The sequence below is a fragment of the Elephantulus edwardii genome, unplaced genomic scaffold (assembly GCF_000299155.1).
Source record: "Elephantulus edwardii isolate Elephantulus edwardi_28Jun2011 unplaced genomic scaffold, EleEdw1.0 scaffold00255, whole genome shotgun sequence".
Taxonomy (NCBI): domain Eukaryota; kingdom Metazoa; phylum Chordata; class Mammalia; order Macroscelidea; family Macroscelididae; genus Elephantulus; species Elephantulus edwardii.
This window is the reverse complement of record NW_006400005.1, coordinates 3,914,472-3,937,075: the sequence shown is the minus strand read 5'-3', so window position 1 is coordinate 3,937,075 and position 22,604 is coordinate 3,914,472. Positions and strand designations below refer to the sequence as shown.

General features: G+C 37.1%; 1 protein-coding gene across 5 annotated transcripts in view; it reads right to left on the bottom strand.

Annotated features, from left to right (window-relative positions):
- KCNQ5 (potassium voltage-gated channel, KQT-like subfamily, member 5) overlaps nt 1-22,604 on the bottom strand; it is a 997,522-nt gene that overhangs the window by 369,506 nt on the left and 605,412 nt on the right. For all 5 annotated transcript variants that reach the window (XM_006899395.1, XM_006899397.1, XM_006899399.1 and 2 more), the window contains exon 2: nt 6,234-6,324. In XM_006899395.1, the coding sequence (XP_006899457.1) occupies nt 6,234-6,324 (91 nt within the window). The remainder of the gene's footprint in view (nt 1-6,233; nt 6,325-22,604) is intronic.

Below are 22,604 nucleotides of genomic sequence, written 5' to 3'. Positions count from 1 at the left end.
AAGAACAAACTGGGAGGAGGGTAGAGAGGATAGTGCAACAATGAATGAATGGAAACCCAAAATCTCTGTAAATGTTTATGAAAATTAATAAAATATAGAAACAAACAAACAAACAAACACACACTGAAATAAGAAAAAAAAATGAAATACCTATTATACAAGTTATTCCTTTTGAAATTGTCCCACATTATGCTTAGGCTTTGCTAATTTTCTTTCCTTTTTGATTCTTTTTGTTCTAGTACATCAGTGCTGAGAATTGTGTCTTTTTTCATTGATTTTATGTTCCATCTTTTCAGATCTGCTCATCTGTCAACATCTTGAAAGAGACTGAAATTTTCCATAAAATAGAATATGGCTTACTAGTCTGGTTTGCAGGTTTTGTTTTTTTTTTTTCCTATATTTTCTCATGATTTACTGTTTTGTTTTGTTTGTTTGTTTGTTTTATTTTGTCTTGCATTGTTTGTCTGTTTGAAGTTCCTCCGGGTTTTGCTTGTAGATTCCTCAAATTCTCCGACTTTTTCTTTCACCCACTGAGAATATTGAATCCTTGTTCTTTGGAATTCTAAGCCATCAAGTTCAATCAGAAATTCCACTTTCTGCTTCTTCTATGTCTTTACTGTGATAGAGTTTTTCTTGCCTGAGATCACCACAAGTCTTGGCCTGGTGCCCTTGGCTGGGGAGCTTATGCTCCAACAACACATCCCGCCTGAAGAGCTCTCTGGTCTCTGAACGTGAGAGAATACTTGCCCTGGTTTAGGAGCTCCAGGGGAAGTGTGGGCAATTCACTGTACCTAAAGTCATCTTTGGTCCTCTTGCTGGTGGGAAGTCTTACCTGGTAGGGGAGCTCACCTCTCCAGGGATGAGGGGGGCAACTAACCTGAAGTCCTCTGGTCCCACAGGTGGTGGAAAAGCTCTCTTGGCTAGGCAATTTCAATATCATGTCTTTGAGCTGTGTTGCACACCCGAATAAACATGGTTTGAGGCCATCAGCTGCTCTGCAGGAGGAAGATTGACAATCTCCTTCTGTGCAATTAACTGCCTCTGAAAACCTGCTGGAGGGTCAGCTATGAGTCATTTCTGACTCTGTGGTACACAACAACAACAACAACAAAGTGAATACGGGGCAAGCAAGTCTTTGAGACCCAGATTCTCTCTTCTCATTGCTCCAATGTCAGCAGATGTAGACATTGAAAGAAGAGCTGATTAAGTCAGGAACATTGCCATCATATACAATTGCCACAAAACTATAACAACATAGTTTCATTAGTTACCAGCAATAAGGAGTTATTGTGAACACATGTCACATGCAAACTGTGCACCACTGATTCATCTTTTAATAAGATGAATATGTACAGAAAGCTGCATTAATTACCAATTAATTGATTGTGGTGAGAAAACCAGTTAAAACATTTTTCTTTATTAAAAATGTTCATTGTTTTTCAATGTGGCATAATATTCTATTGTGTAAATGTATCATAGTTTTTCTGTTTATTAGTTTGTTGGGCATTTAGGTTGCTGCCATCTTTTTGCTATTGTTAATAATGCAGCAATAAACACTGAAGCGCATACATCTGTTTAAGTCGTGGATCTGGTTTCTTTAGGGTACATTTCCAATAGTGCAATTGCTGTGTTAAATAGTCTATCTATTTCCAACTTTTTGAAAAAGTGCCAGATAGCTCCTGTAGTGACTGTACCATTTCACACGACCACCAGCATTGAATAAGAGTTCCATTTTTTCCACAACCTCTCCAGTATTTGTTGTTTGTTTTATTGTTGAACTTTGCTAGAATTGCTGGGGTGACATTGTTGTTTTGATTTTTATTTCTTATGGCCAAGGATTCTGAACCTCTCTTCATTTGTTTGTTTGCCATCTAAACGTCTTTTTTGGTGAAGTGTCTATTCATATCCTGCGACAATTTTGTGATTGAATTGTTTACCTTTTTCTTGTTGAGGTGCTGGAATATTATACAAATTTTAGATATAAGTCCTTAATCAGATATATCATTGTCAAATACTTTTCCCCAGTCTATGGGTTTTCTTCTAACCCTGTTGTAAAAGCTTTTTGATGTGCCTAGGGATTTGATTCTTAGCAGTCCCATCCATCTATTTTATTCTCTCCTGGTTGTGAGTTTTTCATTATGCGTAGAAGACCATTTGTACTGTGGAATAGGGCTTCTAGAGTTCTTAGCCTTTCTCTGATGAAGTTTATAGTCATTTATTTTACTTCTAAGGCCTTGATCCACCTTGAGTTTGTTTTGCGAACAGTGTGAGGTGTGGGTCTTAAGTTTTCTGCAGATGGTTTTATATGTATTACAACAACAAAAAAATTTGTAACTAAGGGTACATTGCTGGGTGGGCTGGGGCAGGGGCAGGAGACAGGCGAAGAAAATGTGCAACAAAAGAAAAGAAATAAATCTTGAAAATTATTTAAGAAAAAATATTTTCCTATCAGAAAAACATAATATTTTCTTAAATCCATAATTTAAAAATATTCCATAGTTCACTTGTATTTGTGTCTTTGTTAGTTCTTCAATGTATATGGTAGAGGGAGTTGGTGGTGTAGTCTGTAGGGAATGGCACTTGTAGCTGAAATGCCACAACTCTTCATTGGTTTGAATTCATGAGCACTTCCTCAAGAGATTCAGTTGTGATTGGAAACCCAATGGAGTGTCATTCTGGATTGAGAGCAGCAATGAGAGAGCGAGTATATATGGAAGAACAACTGATCATTATATTATCTAGATTTCTTAAAGCTTTCTCTTGGCTAGACTGAGTTACAGCCACTTGATGTCATTTAGTCTCTACAATAACATTAGGAAGCAGGACATATTATTATCCAGTTTTAACAGATGAGAAAATTAAAGTATAGAGAAGTTAAGTGATTTCCCAAAGACATACAGGTGGAAAGTAATAAAAGTGAAATTTGAACTCAGAATGCTTGGCTACAGACTCTTAAGCCCATCCTCCACTGCCACTGTGATGCAAAATAAGGATATATAGTGTATAACATAAAACCACAGTTCACAGAACTGAGAAGACTAAGAAAGCAAATTAACATGGACTTTAGCTTGCTTGCAACAAACCCCTGAAGTTACAGGTTAACAAGTAGCATTGACAGTACAATTATACATGAGAATTCAACATGAGTCCCCTTTGGAATGTGGAATTGAGAGGGTTAAACTCCATGGGGCTCTCTGGAGGTAAGACTCAACGCTAAGCAATGGCATGTACCTACCATGTTTGTGTCTTTAAGGAACCAATTTGGTGGGAAAGATTCAGTGTCATAGAGGACACTAGAAAGTTTGTTCAGGGGCCAGGTTTACCTCTAGTGTGGATGCCTTTTATTTGCACAGACATAATATGGGTAAATCACTGAACATATTTAAAAATGTTAAAACAATGGGATATTTGAGAAAAAAGTTGTGATCAATCACTTATACATAATTCTTCAAAATTGACCTCTGTGGTTCGTACCTATAAGTAAAAGTGTATGAAAGTGATTTTGTTATAATTTTTAACAAACATCTTAAAATTATTTTCCATGATGACATAGATATTAATCCTTTAGATATGCTGCATCTTGGGAACTCTGCCATTCAAGAGTCGTGGTCTATGAATTCTGTTTGATTAGCTGTTCCGAAGCTAGACAGACTTTGAAATCAGATTAAACAGTTCAAACATACACATTAAAATGTGGTAAGAAATTTGCTAAATAATTAAGCATGCCAATATTTCTCAAGGCTTTTTCTAATACTCGGAAATTGACTGAATAGTTATGCTACAATAACTTTAAAATTTTATAATAATAATGTAAGGAGCCCTGGTGGCACTGTGGTTAAAACACATGGTTGCTAATCGAGGTATGCTAAATGTGGTTGTTCAAAGTCACCAGGTCCTCCTCTGAAGGAAGATGTGGAAGTCTACATCCATAATGATTTACAGCTTTGGAAATTCTTTGGGACAATTCAACCTGTCTTTTATGGTTGGGTAGATGTTAGGATCAACTTGACAGCAGTAGGTTTGATATTACTTTGTTGGCTTGTTGGCTTTTGGTTTTGGGTTTTTTTTTTTAAGTCAATTAATTGAAAAATAATTAAATTATTTGTGTTTTACAAATTTATTACTGAAATGCCAATTTTTAGCATTATTATTATACATATTAATTCAACATTATTGTTCTCATTTATTTCCATTAAAGGCAAAAAAGGCAAATCTTGCCTATCTCTAAATAAAACACAGTGTTTGCAGAAAATAAAATATTGGTGAAGGAGAATAACATCAGTAAATTTTACCCCATGTATTTCCAGGTAGGTTTTATGAACATGCTTTAGGTGTAAATCACATTTTAATAACCTATCACTATCACACAAAAACAGGTGGATAAACAAATCCTCTGGCAAATGAAAAGCCATATAGAAATACCTTTCTGAGGATTTCTATCCAGAGCACTGTCTGAATTGCTTAAGACAAGAATCTCATTTGCATAGACAAGTGTTATTTCTATTTTTGCCAAATTCAATGGCATTAAGGGCCTGGGAATACAAGACAATCTCCATATGTATTATATACCTAAATGCACTCTATTTACTAAACTCTGATCAATTTACCACTGCTCCAAAGATTTTTAAAAATTGAGATATTAACCGTTTTTGGGATTTGTAATTACATGGGCTTCTTTGGACAATTTAGAAACTTATTAGCAATAACTGAATTTATCATATGCAGATTTGAAGAGTGCAAATCATACATTTAGGATTTTTTTTTTTACTTGGTTATGAAGTAAATCTTTCCTTGGAGTCTTAATGATTGGTTTATTCTAATTTATAACATGGTCATGCAGTAGGCTCAGTATTTCATGTTTCCAAGTCTGAAAATCAGATTTACATTTTCAATTTAAAATTCCAGGTTATAATTTTCTTAGTGAACCTAAAAGCCAGCTGTGCTTTAGACTTTCAGATCACATCTTATATTGTTATCAAAAAGATGGATGAGCCTACTTGCTACACAAACGGAAACTTTATAAATGGAACAAATCCCATGTGCTCTTCCGTCTGTCTAGTGTCTCTCTTGAGTTTTGAAACAGTAATCTTAACATTAGCAAAATACTGCCGAACACAATTTGAATGGAAACAAATCCCAGCTTAAAAATAATTTCTCCCTTTCAAGACTTAATGATGTCTTGGCAACCTTATGCACAGGCTCAAGTATAAGCTAACCATCTGAGAGCATTGTGGGGAAAGCATCTGCTTTCCTCTTGGGTTCTATAAGTTAGGATCATTCAGTTTCTACCTCCAAGAGAAAAAGAATCTTAAAAATAAATTCTTTTTTGTGATATGCAACCAATTTCTAGTTATCAGACCCTTAACCCATCCATATCTTCTCTTTCTCCTCCCTCTGTAGTGTTCTAAGTTTTACAGAAAGATTGTCTTGTTCTCATTTATATTCAGACAATCCCAAGGCCATCAAGTATGCTATTTTTGGACTAAATGAATGGGTCAAAATGAACCAAAGTTTCAATCAGATGTGATTTGAGTATACAGTGCTATAGTTTAGTTGTAATAGAACAAATGAGCTCTTAAAAGGCCTAGAATAATTCGGACTAAAATATCTTGGGGTCTTTTTCCATTTTAAAGTGAGTTGTACAATTCTTTGTGGTTGGGGATTGACAGCACAATGGAAACCGAACAAATGCAGAAATTTCTCACCAGGTAGCTGCATTAGCAGCAAAACTCACAATGTACTCTGTTGGCTGAAAAGAGCATGAAGGAGTCTTCTGTTTTCCTATGAGATGTTACATTCTTACAGTTCTTGGCCAATTATACTTAGCTACTGCCAAAGTGTAGCTATTGGAAAATGTTCCCTACCCCACAACCTTAAGCAATATGAGAGATCTCATGACTACTGATTCTACTTAAAATTTATTAGCAGAGATAAATATTAAATAAAGCTTTTTCCAAGTATGACCTTCCAGTCCTAATGTATACATAGTACAAGATGCTGCTCTGTGAGAGCAATCTTAATTGTTTGTATGCACGCCTGAGTTATGATAAATGGTAAAAATATAGGCAAATTTCAGTGATCTTTGAAACTTTTAAACTGCACAGTAGCTCTCTTTTTTATAGCTTCAATTTTTTTATGGTACAAAATACATAACACAAACACTTCCCACAGTTCTTGCTTTAAAAAAAAAACCCCAAACATTATGTAGAACCTTTCACATCTGTTTTACTTACCAGAATCAAGAGGCAACTTGATGCCAGTTTTGTGTGCTCAGGGATGGTAGAAAACACTGACAAAATCAAGCAACCAAAGACGAGGAGAAAACTGTAAAAGAGACAAACAAGAGAAATGTGGTAAGAATGTAGAATTCTTATTTCTAATAAAGTACCAAACCCTTTTGAATTAGCACAGACTATGTTAAAGTATTAGGAGGGACTGACATTTGAAATATAAAAAAAACAATAAAACATAGAGTGCAAATATAAAGCTCTTTTGAAAATGTATTGGTGAAGGAAAGGCCGCATGTCAGATTTGTGCATATGTGTACTATGTATATGTGGGATATTTAAATAGTCGAGTCTAAGAATTCTGGATTTTCTAACTAACTTCCTTCCCAAGCAGGAATTCTGAGAAAGACCCAGAATGTCTGTTGTTGCACGTGCTGACAGCCACCTTTCTTTCAAAGAAGCAAATCCACTGGATGCTTCAAAGCTTTGGTAAACTGTCAAGTGTTCAAAGTAGCTGTTATTGAGGCACTGGCTTATTGCCACTCTGATATTTTTCATGGATTCTGAGTTGTCATTCCTTTGTAATGATAATAAGAGCAGGAAAGGAAAGGAATGATTTCCTCTGCTACTCATGAACTCTCTACTTCCTTAATGCCAAACTCTCAGATAAATGACCTGTAGCCCCCTATCTGTTGTTATAATCATGATAGGAAGTGGAAGTCTAAGCAGACATTTTCTACCAATTATCTAAAAACATTATTATTCCTAGAAATAGAGAACTTCTGGGACCCAGAGAGGGTGGCAAGTTCCTGAAGGAAAAAAGTCCAGTAAAAAAAGAAAGCTTTGTTTCTTCGTTTCTCACTTCCTGAAAAGCAAGAGTGAAAAACAGAAAAAGGAAAACCCTGATTTCTTTGCTCTATAGACACTGCAGACAGTGATTTTCACCTTTAGTAATCTGTGGGGAGCTTTCTAGTAACACTTCTCAGTAACCATGTTTGCCAAGATAGCGTCTTCTTTGCTTGATCTGACTGAACAAGTCTTTCTACTGTCCTTGACTGAGAGCAGCCAGAACAGGAGTTGTTAAATTATGCTCTGGGGGGCAAATAAGGATCTCAATGCTTGTTTTTGTAAACAAAGCTTTATTGGAACACAAAATACTTATTATAGTCATTGTTGTGTGCCTTAGGGTAGGTTAGGGTCAGCACATGAGTTTTCAGGGGCTATTAATATTACAGGAGGAGACTGTTCATTCTTCTCCCCTAGAGCAGCTGGTGGCCTCAAACTGTATGCCTTCAGGATGGCAGCTCAGCTTCTTGCCATTAGACCACCAGAGCTCCCTTGAATATATATTATCTATGGTGGCCTTCATACTGTAACTGCAAAGCTGAGTAACTATAGCAGATAGTATAAACTGCAAACCCCCAGATAGTTTATATTATTAGCCTTTTGGAGAAAAAAAGCTAGCTGATATAATGTACTTTGATTTCTTTTTTTTAATTTTATTTTATTAATTTTAATGAACATTTACAGAGATTTTGGATTTCCATTCATTTATTCATTGTTGCATTTTTCTCCCTGCCCATCCCTTCCCCCCAGTTTGCTCTTCTCTTTGAAAAATAAAAGAAAAATTCTTTCAATCCTCCCCCCCATGGCCAAGTACACTCCACTATGCTGCCTTCATTCTGGACTCTTGTCATAATCATAGTACCCAATCATATATCACTTTTAAATTGTTCTCTCTCTCATCTGTTTCAATGCAGTATACACAATTTAGCCAATTTTTTCCTCAGTCTCACCCCAACCCTGATGTCAGTGTCGTTCTTAAAGAGTGGCACTAAGCAGTATTTGTCCTTTGTGACCGAGATATTTCACTCAGCATAATGTCCTCCAGGGTAACCCATTTTGAATAATATTGCATGAGTTCCTTGTTTTTCAATGCAGTGTAGTATTCCATTGTGTGAATAGAGCGCAGCTTCTCTATCCATTCATTTGTTGATGGACACTTGTTTCCAACTCTTTGCTATTGTGAACAAAGCCGCAATAAACATGGGTGTGCATATATCTCCCTTATTCACTGTTGGTGGGAGTGTAAAATGGTGCAACCATTATGGAAGTCTGTATGGCACTTTCTCAAAAAGTAGAAAATAGACATGGAGCTCTGGTAGCCTAGTGGCAAGGAGCTGCCAACTACAATCCCAGAGGCGCACAGTTCGAATCCTCCAGATGCTCTGCCGGGGAAGGAGGGACAATCTCCTCCTGTACCATCAGATCTGATTTGATGGTACACTCACACAAAAATAATAATAAAAAATAGTAGAAAATAGAAATACCATTTGACCCAGCATTCCTCTACTGGGAATATACCCTAAAGAAACCATAAGTGCCACCCAGGTATTTCTATTTCTTTATATATATCTCAACATAGACTCATGATAAGCCCCTTTGACATGCACTATTCATATCATGGAGTTGATTTTGATTCATAGCCACCCTACAGAACAGAGTAAAGTGACCAGTTTCAAAGGCTGTGATCTTTATGGAAACAGAGTGCCAAAGTATCATTATTTCAATGCTATAGGATGTGGAAACTGAGAATTAGAAACATTTAGTAACTTATTCAAGATTGTGTAAAAAAAAGGGGGACGCCTTCATAAACTGTCATCTAAGCTTCCACACAGTGTTACTCGAGAGATACACACTGATGAGCTTACAGCTCAACACTCTTGTCTCACCAAGTCTCTGCAGATACTGTTCTATCATCTTACAGAGAAGGAAGTAGTTGTCATGTTCAACAGAAACAATTAAAGGCAAGAAATCTATTAGTGAAAAGAACTTGCATGTGATGTTAATGACTGGTCATCATGCTTTTGAGTCAGGAATTTGAGAGTCAAGATACTTTGGATTATATTCCAAACTGGCCTGAAGGGAAAGGAAATTTTAACTAGAGATCAAATTCTAGGGCACCTCTGTGATCCCTACACTACTAATTAGAAGACAAAATTCAGAGATGACTAGGGTAGTTGGGAGGATTTGGTGGTATCAAATGTGGGCAGTGACAGATATCTTCCCAAGGGTCAATATTGAAATATGCTCCTCAGTTCTAGGTTACTGAAAAAAAAAACCAAACCACAAAATTCCCAACACAAAACAACCCACAATAAAAAATAAACAAACCAACAATACAACACCACCACCCCCAAACCCCAAAACATTAGGAAAAGCCAGCAGGGGATTAATTTATGATTAAGACATCTTCTTAAGATCATCCCAATAATAGCTTTATAATATTATGTTTGTATATATATATCATGAATTACAGCCTGGTTTCTTCTTCATAAATATTTGATGTTGCTTAATATTTTTTCATGCCACTTCATTGCCTGTTTTCTTATTGGCAATAATCTCACCCTGATTTTATATAAGAAAAAATTTTGTACATCCTCTTATTTCTACAGGGGGAGCAGAGCGACCCATAAGACACAAGCTTGCATGTAGAAATCCCTCTGCTATTTGGACTGCCCAAAGGCCGACTGATAAGCAAATTCATACAGTCATTCATTTCTTCATTAATTTACCTATTCAATTGTTCATCCTTTTATAGAACTATCAAATACTATTTGTTGTTGTTGTTGTTGTTGTGTACCATTGAGTCAGAACTGACCCATAGCTAATCCTCCAGTGGGTTTTCAGAGACAGTTACTTGCATAGGAAGAGATTGCCCATTCCCCTCCCATGGAGCAGCTGGTGGCCTCCATCCGTGTACCTTCAGGATTGCAGCACAGCTTCTTGCCACTAGGCCACCAGAGGTTCCAAACACTGATTAAATATATAATAATGCTAGCCTGAGCCACAGGAATATAATAGTTAACAAAACTAACTATTTTTTTAAATTTATATTATTTTGTCCTCACAGGGTTCAAGTTCTGCTGAAGCATACAGAGAACTACACAAAGGTAAGTGAAAATATCAAACTGCTGTGTGGTTATTATAAAGATATGCAAAACACAAGAAGAAAAATAAATGTTAACTGAAACTGGTTGGTGATTCCCAGGGTCCAGCATAAAATGAAAACACAGACTCTATTGCATAAAACCTATTAAGAGTTTCAAGAAAGTAACAGCAGAGCATGAAACAAAGTTGCATGCCCATGAAATCAGTCTTGGTGTTAAGAAAGGTTTCTGGAGGAAGTGCTGACCTGATGAGACCTGAGAGCCCAGCAATAGTTAGGGTACTAGCTGCAGAAATAGGAAATGCTAGTCTAATAGACAGGGTGGAGACAGGGCAGATGGAAGAACAGAATTATTAGAACCCATGAACTAGCTCACCACATGCAATACATGTGAAGTGGAAAGCAGGTCATGCCTACAGATTTATTTTTTGCACAGGAATTATTTAAATTTAGTTGAAACCACATCTTGAGTTTTCATTGTGAAAGTGCTATGCTGAACACTACAGGAGGTACAAGGACAAATTAAAGCAATCTATGCTCTTTAGAAATTTAGAAATTGGTGAAGTGAGTAGGGTGAACAAGCTGGTTCACAATGGCTCATAATGAAAGAAAGGTAGAAAACCACACAAAAGCTTAGTGGCTGGAAGTGAGAAGGGGATCTATTCAATTAGTGGAAGTGGGAGCCTATCAAGAAAATATTAAAAAATATATTACCTGAATTGGACTTTGAAATGTAGGATTTAAACAAGAGAAATGTCTGGGGAAATACAATCTAGAAGGAGTGAACTTGAAAATAAATGAGCCAAAACATCTGCTCTCAGTTTTCATGGAACGTTAAGTTACCAAATTTGATTGCAGGATAGGATGAGGCAGGCAGCAGAATTGGGAGTCAGGGTCATGTTGGAGAGAGGTCTTCAGGGTTGGATTGGCATATAGATAATAGTTAATCAGTGAAGATTTTTTTTTAAGTAAGGCACTAACATTAGAGATGCTCTCTGGGGAGAGGATGGCGAGTAGAGCTTGGGCAGCAATGGCAGTAGCTGAAACGTGAAAGCTGACTCTGAGGTTTTTGGCTGTAGCTATTGGCAGTTGTTCCAATAAAAAAGTCCAGAGGAAAGCTAATTTTGGGATGATGATGATGATAAAAGTTTTCGGTTATCTCCCATGGACTGCTAAAAGGACCAATAAATCCATCTCAGAGGAGGTATAACCAGGGTGCTCCTAAGAGGCAAGAATGGTGAAACTTTATCTCACTTATTTTAGGTATATGGCCAGGAAGGGCTGGTCCTCAGAAAAAAAGCACCACGCTGGGAAAGGTGGAGGATTATAGCGTTGAAGACCCTCAACAAAATGGATTAACACAGTGCAACAACAGGCTCAATTAAATCTCATTATGAAGATAGTGTAGGATAGCGCAAGCTTAGATCTGTTGTTCATAGGGTCACTAGAAGTCATAGTTGACTTAGGGGCACATTGCAATACAACACTTCAAAATTCCACCACTATAGTCTTTTGGCTTATTACACAGCACTGACTTCAATATGGGTTGCATCTCAACATCAAGACGACAATGCAGGGAGCTTTGGTGGCCTAGTGGCAAGAAGCTGCTCTGCAATCCCAGAGGCATGCGGTTGGAATCCACCAGATGCTCTGCTGGAAAAGGAAGAGCGATCTCCTCTTGTACCAGTCATATCTAATTTGACAGTGTACACACACAAAACAATAAAATAAAAAAAGAAGACAATGATCCTCACCATTGCACGGACAAGCAACTTTATGATAGATGAAGTCAAGACAGAAATTGTCAACAATTTTATCTTATTTGGTTCTACAAACCAAGTACCTTGGTTCCAGCAGTCAGGAGATCAAGAGATATAGTGCATTGGGCAAGTCGCTTTCACCAAATTTCTAAGAAGCAATAATGTCAGCTTGCAGACTAAGGAATGTTTATTTTAGGCCATGGTCTTTTAAATCATTTGCTCAAGTCATAACCCTGAGAGCTGCTATGAAGAAATACTGAATGATCTAGGAAGTATCAAGAGAAGAGGTAATAAATACACAGAATCACTGAACAACAACAACAACAAAAATTGCTGACATTGAAAAATTTCAGGAAATACCATATGAACAAACAGATTTGTCCTGGAGAGGGTGAAGCCAGAATGTTCCCTGTAGTCAAGGATTCTGAAGCTTTGTCTGACATACTTTGGTCATGTTGCAAGGAGGGACTGGTCCTTGGAAAGCGACATCATGTTTGGGAGAGTGGAGGGACGGCACAGGAGAGGAAGACCCTTGATGAGATGGATTGATTCTGTGAGTGGAGCGGTGGGAATAAATGTGTTTGAGATAGCAAGGTTGGCAAAGGATAGAACGGCATTTAGGGCTCTTATACATAGGGTCGCTATGAGTTGCAAACAACTCGATGGCACATAACAACAACAACAACAACCATATGAACAAGAGCCAAGGGTAGTGAAGGATGGTGTTCAATTCACACTGAAGGCACTGGCAAAAAAAATATGGTCCTAGGAATCTATGGAATAGCAAATGACACATTTCAACTAACAGATGCAGCCCTAGACATGCTTATCAGTCTGTGTCAGGAAATTTGGAGGAGACTTGTTTGGCTGACTGTCCAATAAATATTTGTTCCTATTCTTAAGAAAGGTAACCCAATAAAATGTAGATATTATAGAACAATATCAATGGTATGACATGAAATGAAAATATTGCTGATGGTCATCCAAAACTGGCTAGAACAGTATATTGACAGGTAACTTACACAAGTTCCAGCTCGGTTGAGAAGAGGTCATAGCACTAAGGATATCACTGCAGATGTCATATGGATCCTGACTGAAACCAAAGAATACCAGAAGAATGTTTACTTGTTTTATTGACTATGCAAAGGCATTTGACATTGTGCATCATAACAAATTATGGCTAACATTAAGAAGAAAAGGACTCCCAGAACACTTAATTGTACTCATTAGAAATCTATGCCTAGATCAAGAACTTGTTGCCCAAATGGAGGAAGGGAACACAGCATGGTTTGCATCAAAGATATATCTTTTTGTATACCTATTCAATCTGAGCAAGTAATGTATGCTGAGCAAGTAACTTGTGAAGGTGGACTCTATGAATAGGAATGTAGAATTAGGATTGGAAGAAAACCCAGGAACAAACTACATTATGCAGATGATACAACCTTGCTTGCAGAAAGTGAGGAGGACTTGAATCACTTGCTGAAGAAGAGCAAGAATACAACTGTCATGTATGGATTTCATCTTAACATAAAGAAAACCAAGATCCTCAACACAGGCCAACAGGCAGCATCATGATATATGGAGAAAGGATTGAAGCTGTTAATGATTTCATCTTGCTTGGATTCATAATCAATACCTTTGGTACCAACAGCCAGGAAATCAGGAGACACTGCTTTGGGCAAGAGTGTTGTCAGGGACATTTCCAAAATACTTAAGATCAATGTTGTCAGTTTGAAGATTAAGGTGCTCCTGATTTAGGCTATGACTTATTCAATTATTTGTTACATTTTTGAGAGCTAAACCATGAATGAGGGTGATAGGAAATGAGTCAATGCCCTTGAGCTTGGTTTTGGGGAAGAGTATTGAATGGACTATCAAAAAAACAAACAGATATATCTCAGAAAACGTGCAGCCAGAGTGCACCTTGATAACAAGAATGGTGAAGCTTCATCTCTAATATTTTGGACATGTTACTAGGAGAGGCTATTCCTTGGAAAGGGATAGTCATGCCTTGAAAGGTCAAGGTTCAGTGAAAGAAAGGAAGATCTCCAATGAGGTGGATTGAAATGTTTACTGCAGCAATGGGCTCAAGCCTATCAGAGATGGTAGGGATGTCACAGGACAGAAAAGAGTTCAGATCTGTTTTCACAGAGTTGCTATGAGCCAAACTCAACTTGAAAGCTCTTAACAATAATGCATTTGCAAAATGAACAATGAATAAAGGTGATGGGAGAAAATTTAATGTCTTTGAGTTGCAGTGGTAGAGAAGAGTACTGAACATCTCATGAATGATCCGGTGTGAAAAACAGTGTATTCAAACTTTGTAAGTAAATCAGCATAAAATAAAATAAAAAAAAAGACTAAAGAAAAAAAAAACAGTGGTGTGGTGCTTTCTCAAAAAGTTGCAACTAGAGATACCATTTGACTCAGCAATTCCACTACTGGGAATATACCCTAAAGAGACCATAACCGCCATCCAAGCAGATATATGCACATTCATATTTATCTCGACTTTGATCATAATAGCAAGGAGTTGGAAACAACCCAAGTGCCCATCAACAAACAAATCGATAGAGAAGCTGTGGTATATTCACACAATGGAATACCACACTGCATTGAAAAACAAGGAGCTCATGCAATATTACTCAAAATGAGTGACCCTGGAGGACATTATGCTGAGTGAAATATCTCCGTCACAAAAGGACAAATACTGCATGGAGCCACTGTAGTAGAATGAGGCTGACATCAGGGTGGGAGTAAGACTGATAAAAACTGGCTAAATTATGTATACTGCATTGAAGCTGATGAGGGAGAGAATAGTTTAAAAGCAATATATTTTAGGACATTATAATTATCATGAGTTCGGAATGAGGGTTGCAGAGTGGAGTATACTTGGGGTTAGGTTGGGGAGTGCGGGGGGGATTGTATAGCAATGAAGTAGGTTTTTTTGCTTTTCAAGGAGGAGAGTGAACTGGGCGTGGGTGGGGAGAAAAGTGCAACAATGAATGAATGGAAATCCAAAATCTCTGTAAATGTTCATTGAAATAAATAAAAAAAATAAAAGAACAAGTAGCAAAGCCCAGAGTACTCTTTGGTGGCAAGGATAGTGTTATTTTGGCTCACATACTTTAGGCATATCACTAGAAGAGACTACTCCTTAGAAAGAAACATCATGCTTGCAAGTGGTGGTGGTCAGTGAAAGAGAGAAGGACCTTCAACAAGATAGATTATCACAATGACTGCACCAACAGGCTCAAGTGTGTCAGAGATGATGAGAATGGCACAAGATAGGACAATGATAGACAGGATTTTTGCTCACAGGGTCACTAGGAGTCATACTCAATTCAATGGCACCTAACAACAACATGACGGCAGATGCTATAATGTTAGTATTTCAAATAACAAGAGGAATATCATGGAACACATGTTTTAGTGGAACGTGCAGATTAGGAATGGCTAATAAGAAATGTCTGGCGGTCTACTTAAACTTAGCCAATTATAACCTTGAAAACCATATGCTGAATGAAATAAGTCAACCACCAAAGGGCAAATACTGTATAATCTCTTGTATAAAAAGAGAAGAGAATCAAATGTATAGATGATATAGATTATTAGTGATTACGAAAGATGGAAGGGAGGTTAGAGGGGAGTGTTAACAGTGAAGGGAAAACCACATTTAAGGTAAAATTGCACAGTTGATGATTTCAATCAGTGTCAGTAAGTTGTACACTTGTAAAAAATTGGACTAGAAACACTTGTGTGATAGATATAACAATGGAAATAAAGAGTAGCTCCTGATAAGCAGTATAGTAAAAACCTTATGGGATTTTGTTTCTTGTTCTGGAGGTTTAGAGTCATGGTTTTGTGAGACATTGCAGTTAATTAACCAATGAGAATAGCTGCCCACTTCAAAGAATGTAACCAACATCACTGAATTATCCTTGTACCCATGATATGTTATACCATTGTTATCCACTCAAACATACAAATCCCAGGGCCTCATAAATAGTTATGAACAATGCAAGTCTCATAAACATGAAGAAATGAGAAATGGAGCTGATGCTTAAGTATCTCTCTGAGGTGGACCTGAGACAGTAGTCAAATGGACAGCATCAGCTTCAATAATGATTAAAGCAGCCATGCATTTTCAGCTGGAAGGTCAACTCTGCTAGAATTCTGGTGGATGCAGCTTCCAAACAAACCAATTATATTTCTTTCAAAATCACTTGGGGGGTGGGAAAAGATCTTAAAGGCAGTCCTGGTTAAAATAAAAAATGCTAATAGGAAGCAGATATAGATTTCTCTTTGGAAAACAATTTTTCAGAAATAAACACCAAAGGCTATTCAACTGTGTCTCTGACATTTCATACATTTTTAAGGGTTGCTTTGATAAAATATGCACTTAAGTACATTTGATGTAAAAATCTTGTGATTGTATCATGAATTATGATAACTGAAACACTCTTGCTGAGATTAGTGACCAGACCTGCTGGCCAATATGGAGTTGCCTGGGAGACTTGCCAACCAATGAAATAAAAACCTCATCATCAAAGGGACCATTTTCCCTTCTGGCATCCTAAATTTACCTTTCTCTCTAAACTTTGTACATTGTACTTTGTCCTTTCTGCATAGAGATCTTGTTTGAAGGAACTGCATTTTGCACATTAACTAAATCCACAGTAAGCTCAGTTTTCATTGCAAAGTAATAAAAATATACACATGACATTTTTAGCATTTTTCAAAGTTATTTGGAATATTTGATTAAAAACAGTGCAAGATTCTATTTTTCAAGTGGGCTTTATATATTTCAAAGAGTCAAGCCAATAAATATTATAACCCAAGAGGTTTTTTAAAAAAATGCAAAATGTTGTATTTTTTCTTCTATGTGGTGTTAAAAAAATTAGGAGATATATAAAATAGTATTTTCTGCTTCCGAAGTTTGTTTTGTTAGAGGAGAATGACTGACGTGAATTACGTAGAATAAGGTAAGAGAACTAGTATTCAATTTGAGAACATTTCCTCAGAGCAGTCACTGGACTGACTGAACACAGACCTAGACCATCCTCTGCCAGATTTTTGTCCAGGATAAGGGAATCCCTTTGTTAAAAAGATTTTTTTTAACTACTCCTCTTAAATATTACTGATAGATGGTTGTGCAGCTTCTCTTCGAGCATCTAGAACTGTCAATATTATAAGGCAGCATTGTCTAATTACAAACAGCTCTTTCTCGTAGAAGATATTTTTGCCTCTGAGTCATCTCCTTATCACTAGTCCTTGTTCAGGTTCAGGAGTAAGAAAAAGAACATGTGCTTCTTTTGCTTTATGACAGTTCTTCAGATACTAAAAGCTGATTTTACCAAGACATTGCTGTCAGCCTTCACAGAGAATATAATGAATACACCATTTTGTGTATTTTGCATATTAACAATGTCCAGATCAGTCACTCTACCTGTAACTGTTATTTAAGTATCCTCAGATTATTATTGCATCCTTCAAAACAGAACTCAGATCTGTCTCAGTACAACAGTTGAAGAAAAAAAAATGACATTTAATAAACAACAGAAAATGATCTGTACTATAAGTTCCTGCCAGGAAGTCAAAAGTTATAACTCTGCAGGACTTAGCTATAATTAAACATTTAGTTTTTTTAAAAAATAATACCGCTCACAGAACATGAATCCCACTGGGCATAAGCCAAAAAGCTGCAATTTGAGTGAGGTCCCTGCGCTGCCCCTTTGGACAGTTAGCCCTGCCAGGCGTGAGCTGGACAGCTGCAATCTGACTGAGGTCTTCGCTGGTGCCCACCCAGACAGCTAGAATCTGAATGAGGTCACCACATGTGCCCACCCAATGAGAATCTGTACACACGTCTGCACAGTGTACACCTGCGTGTGTGCTTGCCCCACCCATGACCATCTCACACTCAGCCTTGCATCTCCTTGTGTCCAGTCAACTAACTGCCTTTATTCTGGAGTACCTTGGTATGACTTAGCTCCAACAATTCTCTGACGGAAAAGGCCACTTTCACAGGCCCTGAAAAGAAACTCTTCTTGGTTCAGAAGTTTAGGAAAAAACATAGGCAGCATAACTGCCACAACCTCTTATGTAGCAGTGACTTCAGATCAAGAACCTATCATCACCTCATGACTGAAAAATTCTACTGCAGCAATGTCACGTAAGAAGCAGGCTACTTCACACCCTACACAAGTGCAAAGCAACATGTCAAACCCCCCCTCCAGTAAAAAAAAAGTGACACAGTATCAATGGATTTCTTGAAGCCAGAAAGTCTGATGGAGCTTTCTGACACAGATTTTAAAAGAACAATGACTGAATATTTTCAATGGGTGAAAGACAAACCTGAAGAATTACAGGATACTGCAAGCAAAAACCAGAAAGAGCTTAAAAAATCCAAGACAATACAGATAAAACAAATGAAGCAGTAGAGGCTCTGGGAAACCATGAAATCACGATCTAAAATATGAGGTCTAATGTCTCAGAAGCTGTCAACATGATGGAGGGACACATGAGCAGAGTTAAAGAGACTGAACACAGAACCAGTGAAACAGAAGATAGAATTGTCACCACTGATATGCTAGAGCAAAAAGTAGAATCAAAAAGGAAAGAAAAAGATGAAAACCTAAGAATAATGTAGGTTACCATCAAGAGAAATAACATGTGCATCATCAGAATCCCAGAACAGGTAGAAGCATGTAATGGCACCGAAAAAATTGTGGAAGAATTACTAGAAGAAAACTTCCGAGGCATAATGAAGAGTGTATATTCAAGAAGCTGAGCAAACACCATATAGTAGACCCCAAAAGAAAAACACCAAGGCATATAATAATTAAATTTGCCAGAACCAAAGATGAGGAGGAAATTCTGAAAGCAGCTAGGAAGAAACAAAGAGTAACCTATAATGGAGAGCAGATAAGATTAAGTGCTGATTTCTCAGCAGAAACAATGTGAGCAAGAAGATAGTGGAGGGACATATATCAAACACTCGAAGAACACAACTATCAACCAAGAATATTGTACCCAGTGAAATTGTCCATCAAATATGAAGGAAAGATCAAGATAATCCCAGAAAAACAGAATGTGAGGGAGTTTGTAAAAACAAAACAGTATTGCAGGAAACATTGAGAGATGTCCTTCTTACAGAGGTGCCACGGAAATGAGGACGGACCAAAGTAACTAGCAACAACACCAAAAAGAACTCAACACAATGATAGCAATGAGACCATGCCTCTCAATAATGACACTGAATGTGAATGGTTTAAATGCACCAGTGAAGAGAAAAAGAGTAGCAGATGGGATAAAAACACAAAACCCATCAATATGCTGTCTACAAGAGACATATCTGAAAAGTGAAGACAAAGACTAAAAATAAAAGGGTGGGGAAAAATATACCAAGCAAATGGCAACCAGAAAAAACAGGAGTAGCATTATTAATCTCTGTTAAAATAAATTTCAATGCAAAAAACATCACAAAGGACAAGGAATGTCACTACAAAATGCTTAAAGTTTCAATTGAATAAGAGGACACAACAATAATAAATATCTATGCATCAAATGATAGAGCTTTAAAACATACAAAATAAATATTAAAAAAGTAAAAAAGGAAAGAGACAACACCACTATAGTAGTTGGAGTCTTCAATACACCACTGTCAAGAAAAAAAAGAACTACCAGAAAGAAACTCCATAAAGATGCTGAAGAATGAAACCACACAATAAACAAACTTGATCTCATAGATATTTATAGGCTAATGCACTCCCAAAAAGCACAGTATAACTTTTTCTCCAATGTGAATGGAACATTCTCAAGAATAGATCACATTTTAAGTCACAATGCAAGCATCAATAAATTAAAAAACATAGAAATAATACAAAACATTTTCTCAGACCAAAATGCTACAAAATTAGAAATTAATAACAAGAGGATAAAGGAGGAAAAAGCCATACAATTGGAAGTGGAACAACACTTTGCTTGAATCTGAGTGGGTACTGAAGAAATAAAAAATGAAATGAAAAAGTTTCTTGAAACAAATGACAATGAAAACACCACTTACCAAAACCTTTGGGAAACAGCCAAAGCAGCAATCAGAAGTCAATTTATAGCAATAAGCAAATACATCAAAAGGCAAGAAAAAATAACCACTCACTCTCTAACCCAACTTCTCCAATAAATTGAAAAAGAACAGCAGAAAACCTTCCACCGCTCCCCCCCAAATACTGACATTATAAAATTTAGGACGGAAATAAATGAAATAGAAAACATAAAAACAATTGAAACCATCAACAAAAACAAGAGTTGGTTCTTTGAAAAGGTCAATAAAATCGACAAACCACTAGCAAAACTAACAAAGGAAAAAAAAAGAAAAGACACAAATATTCTGGATAGAAGATGAAATGGGCAATGTCACAACAGAACCAACTAAAATAAAAAGGCTCACAATGGAATATTATGAAAAATTATACTCAAACAAATATGAAAATCTAGGGGAAAAGGACAAATACTTAGAAATTCACAAACTACCTGTACTGACACAAACTGAAATTGAACACCTTAATAGACCCATTACAAAAGAAGAAACTGAAAAGGTAAGAAAACAACAAACATCCAGCCAATTAAAGCCCTGGGTCAGATAGTTTCACAAGTGAATTTTCTCAAACATTCAGAGAAGTACTGTCACCAATTCTACATAAACTATTTCAGAAAATACAAAAAGATGGAATTCTCCTAGACTCATTCTATGACTCAAACATATCCTTGATACTAAATCCAGGTAAAGACACCACCAAAACAGAAAACTACAGGTAAATATCTTTCATGAACACAGATGCAAAAATCCTGAATAAAATCCTGGCCAATAGAATTCAGTGATACATTTAAAAAAAAAAATTCACCATGACCAAGCGAGATTCATAAAAGGTATGCAAGGATGGTTCAACACAAGAAAGATAATCAGTGTAATGTTGTTGTTTTTGTTGTTAAGTGTTGTCAAGTCGCTTGCGACTCATAGTGACCCTATATACAACAGCTGTGCTAAACTCATTGTATCTGACACACTCATCCCAATTACCCAGTCACTGAATCAATCCATCTTCTAGAGGGCCTTTCCCTCCTGCGCCTGCCCTCCACTATTCCAAGCATGATGTCCTTCTCCAAGGACAGGTCTCTCCTTACAACATGACCAAAGAATGTCAGACGAAGCCTCAGAATCCAGGCTTCCAAGGAGCAGCCCGGTTTAACCCTCTCGAAGATGAATCTGTTATCTTAGCAGTCCATGGTACCCTCAAAACTCTTCTCCAACACCAAAACTAAAATGCATCAATTCTCCTTCTATCTTCCCTAGTCATTGTCCAAATCTCTGACGCATAACATGTGACAGCAAAAACCATGGCCTGTATCAGACGCACCTTAGTCTCCAGAGAGACACCATTGCTCTTCAGTACTTTAGAGAGGTCCCTAACAGCAGACTTTGCCATTGCAATATGTCTTTTAATTTCCTGGCTGCTGGTGCCATGAGTGTTGACTGTGGAAACCAAGCAAACTAAAGCTGTGAACAATCTCAATCTCTTTACCATCCATCCTGATGTTGCCAATTGGTGCAGTGGTGAGAATCTTTGTGTTCTTTACACTGAGCCTCAATCCATATTGGAGGCTGCAGTCCTTGACCCTCTGCAGCAAGCACTTCAGGTTCTCCTCAGTTTCAGCAAGCAGGGTTGTGTCATCTGCATAATGCAGATTGTTGATAGATCTTCCACAAATCCTGATGCCACATTTCTCCTTATAGAGCCCAGCCTCCCGGTTGATCTGTTCTGCATACAGGATGAAAAGGTATGGAGACAGGACACATCCCTGGCATACACCCTTACCAATTTTGAACCACGCAGTGTTTCCTTGCTCTGTTCTGATGACTGACTCCTGGCCCAAGTATAGGTTTCAGTATGTTGACTATGGATCCAAGCAAGATGAAGTCACCAGCCTTCACTCATCATGGTGCCTCACATGATTTTTTAATAACTACATTGTATACTAAGTAAATATAAACATAAGTAATATATGGTTTTTCAGTTACTACTATGTGAAATGGGACTATTCATGAGCCTGAAATGGCATTCCTTTCATAAACATAAATAATACCATTGATTCAAAATTAAACAAAACCTCTATTTCATCACCCTTACTGTGGGAAATCTTTAAATTTGTTTTTGTTATATTCATGACATTAATTATGATTTGTTTATTTCTGGACAACTAACTTTCTATTCCATTAAGCTTTCCATGTTCTATACTTGTAAATCCGAGTTTTCTTACAAATCTTGAGACTATCTCTAGAATCAACCTTCCAGGGACAAATTCTCCCAGAAGTATTGTCTTACAGTCTGTATTTCTTTCTTTTCTCAAGGATACTACAAACTGCTTCTGACGCTCTGCGAAAATCAAGACTTTTTTCTACCCCTTTTCCCAGGTTCAGTAGAGCAATAATCTGATAAAAAGAGGAAATAAACATAGTCAACTCAATATTTGTTGTTCACTGGAGAATTTTCATTGCTTCCTAGTAATCAGAGTTGTGTTGTTGTTGTTATGTGCCATCGAGTCGTTTCCGACTCATAGCGACCCTATGCACAACAGCTCTAAACCCTGCTCTATCCTGCGCCA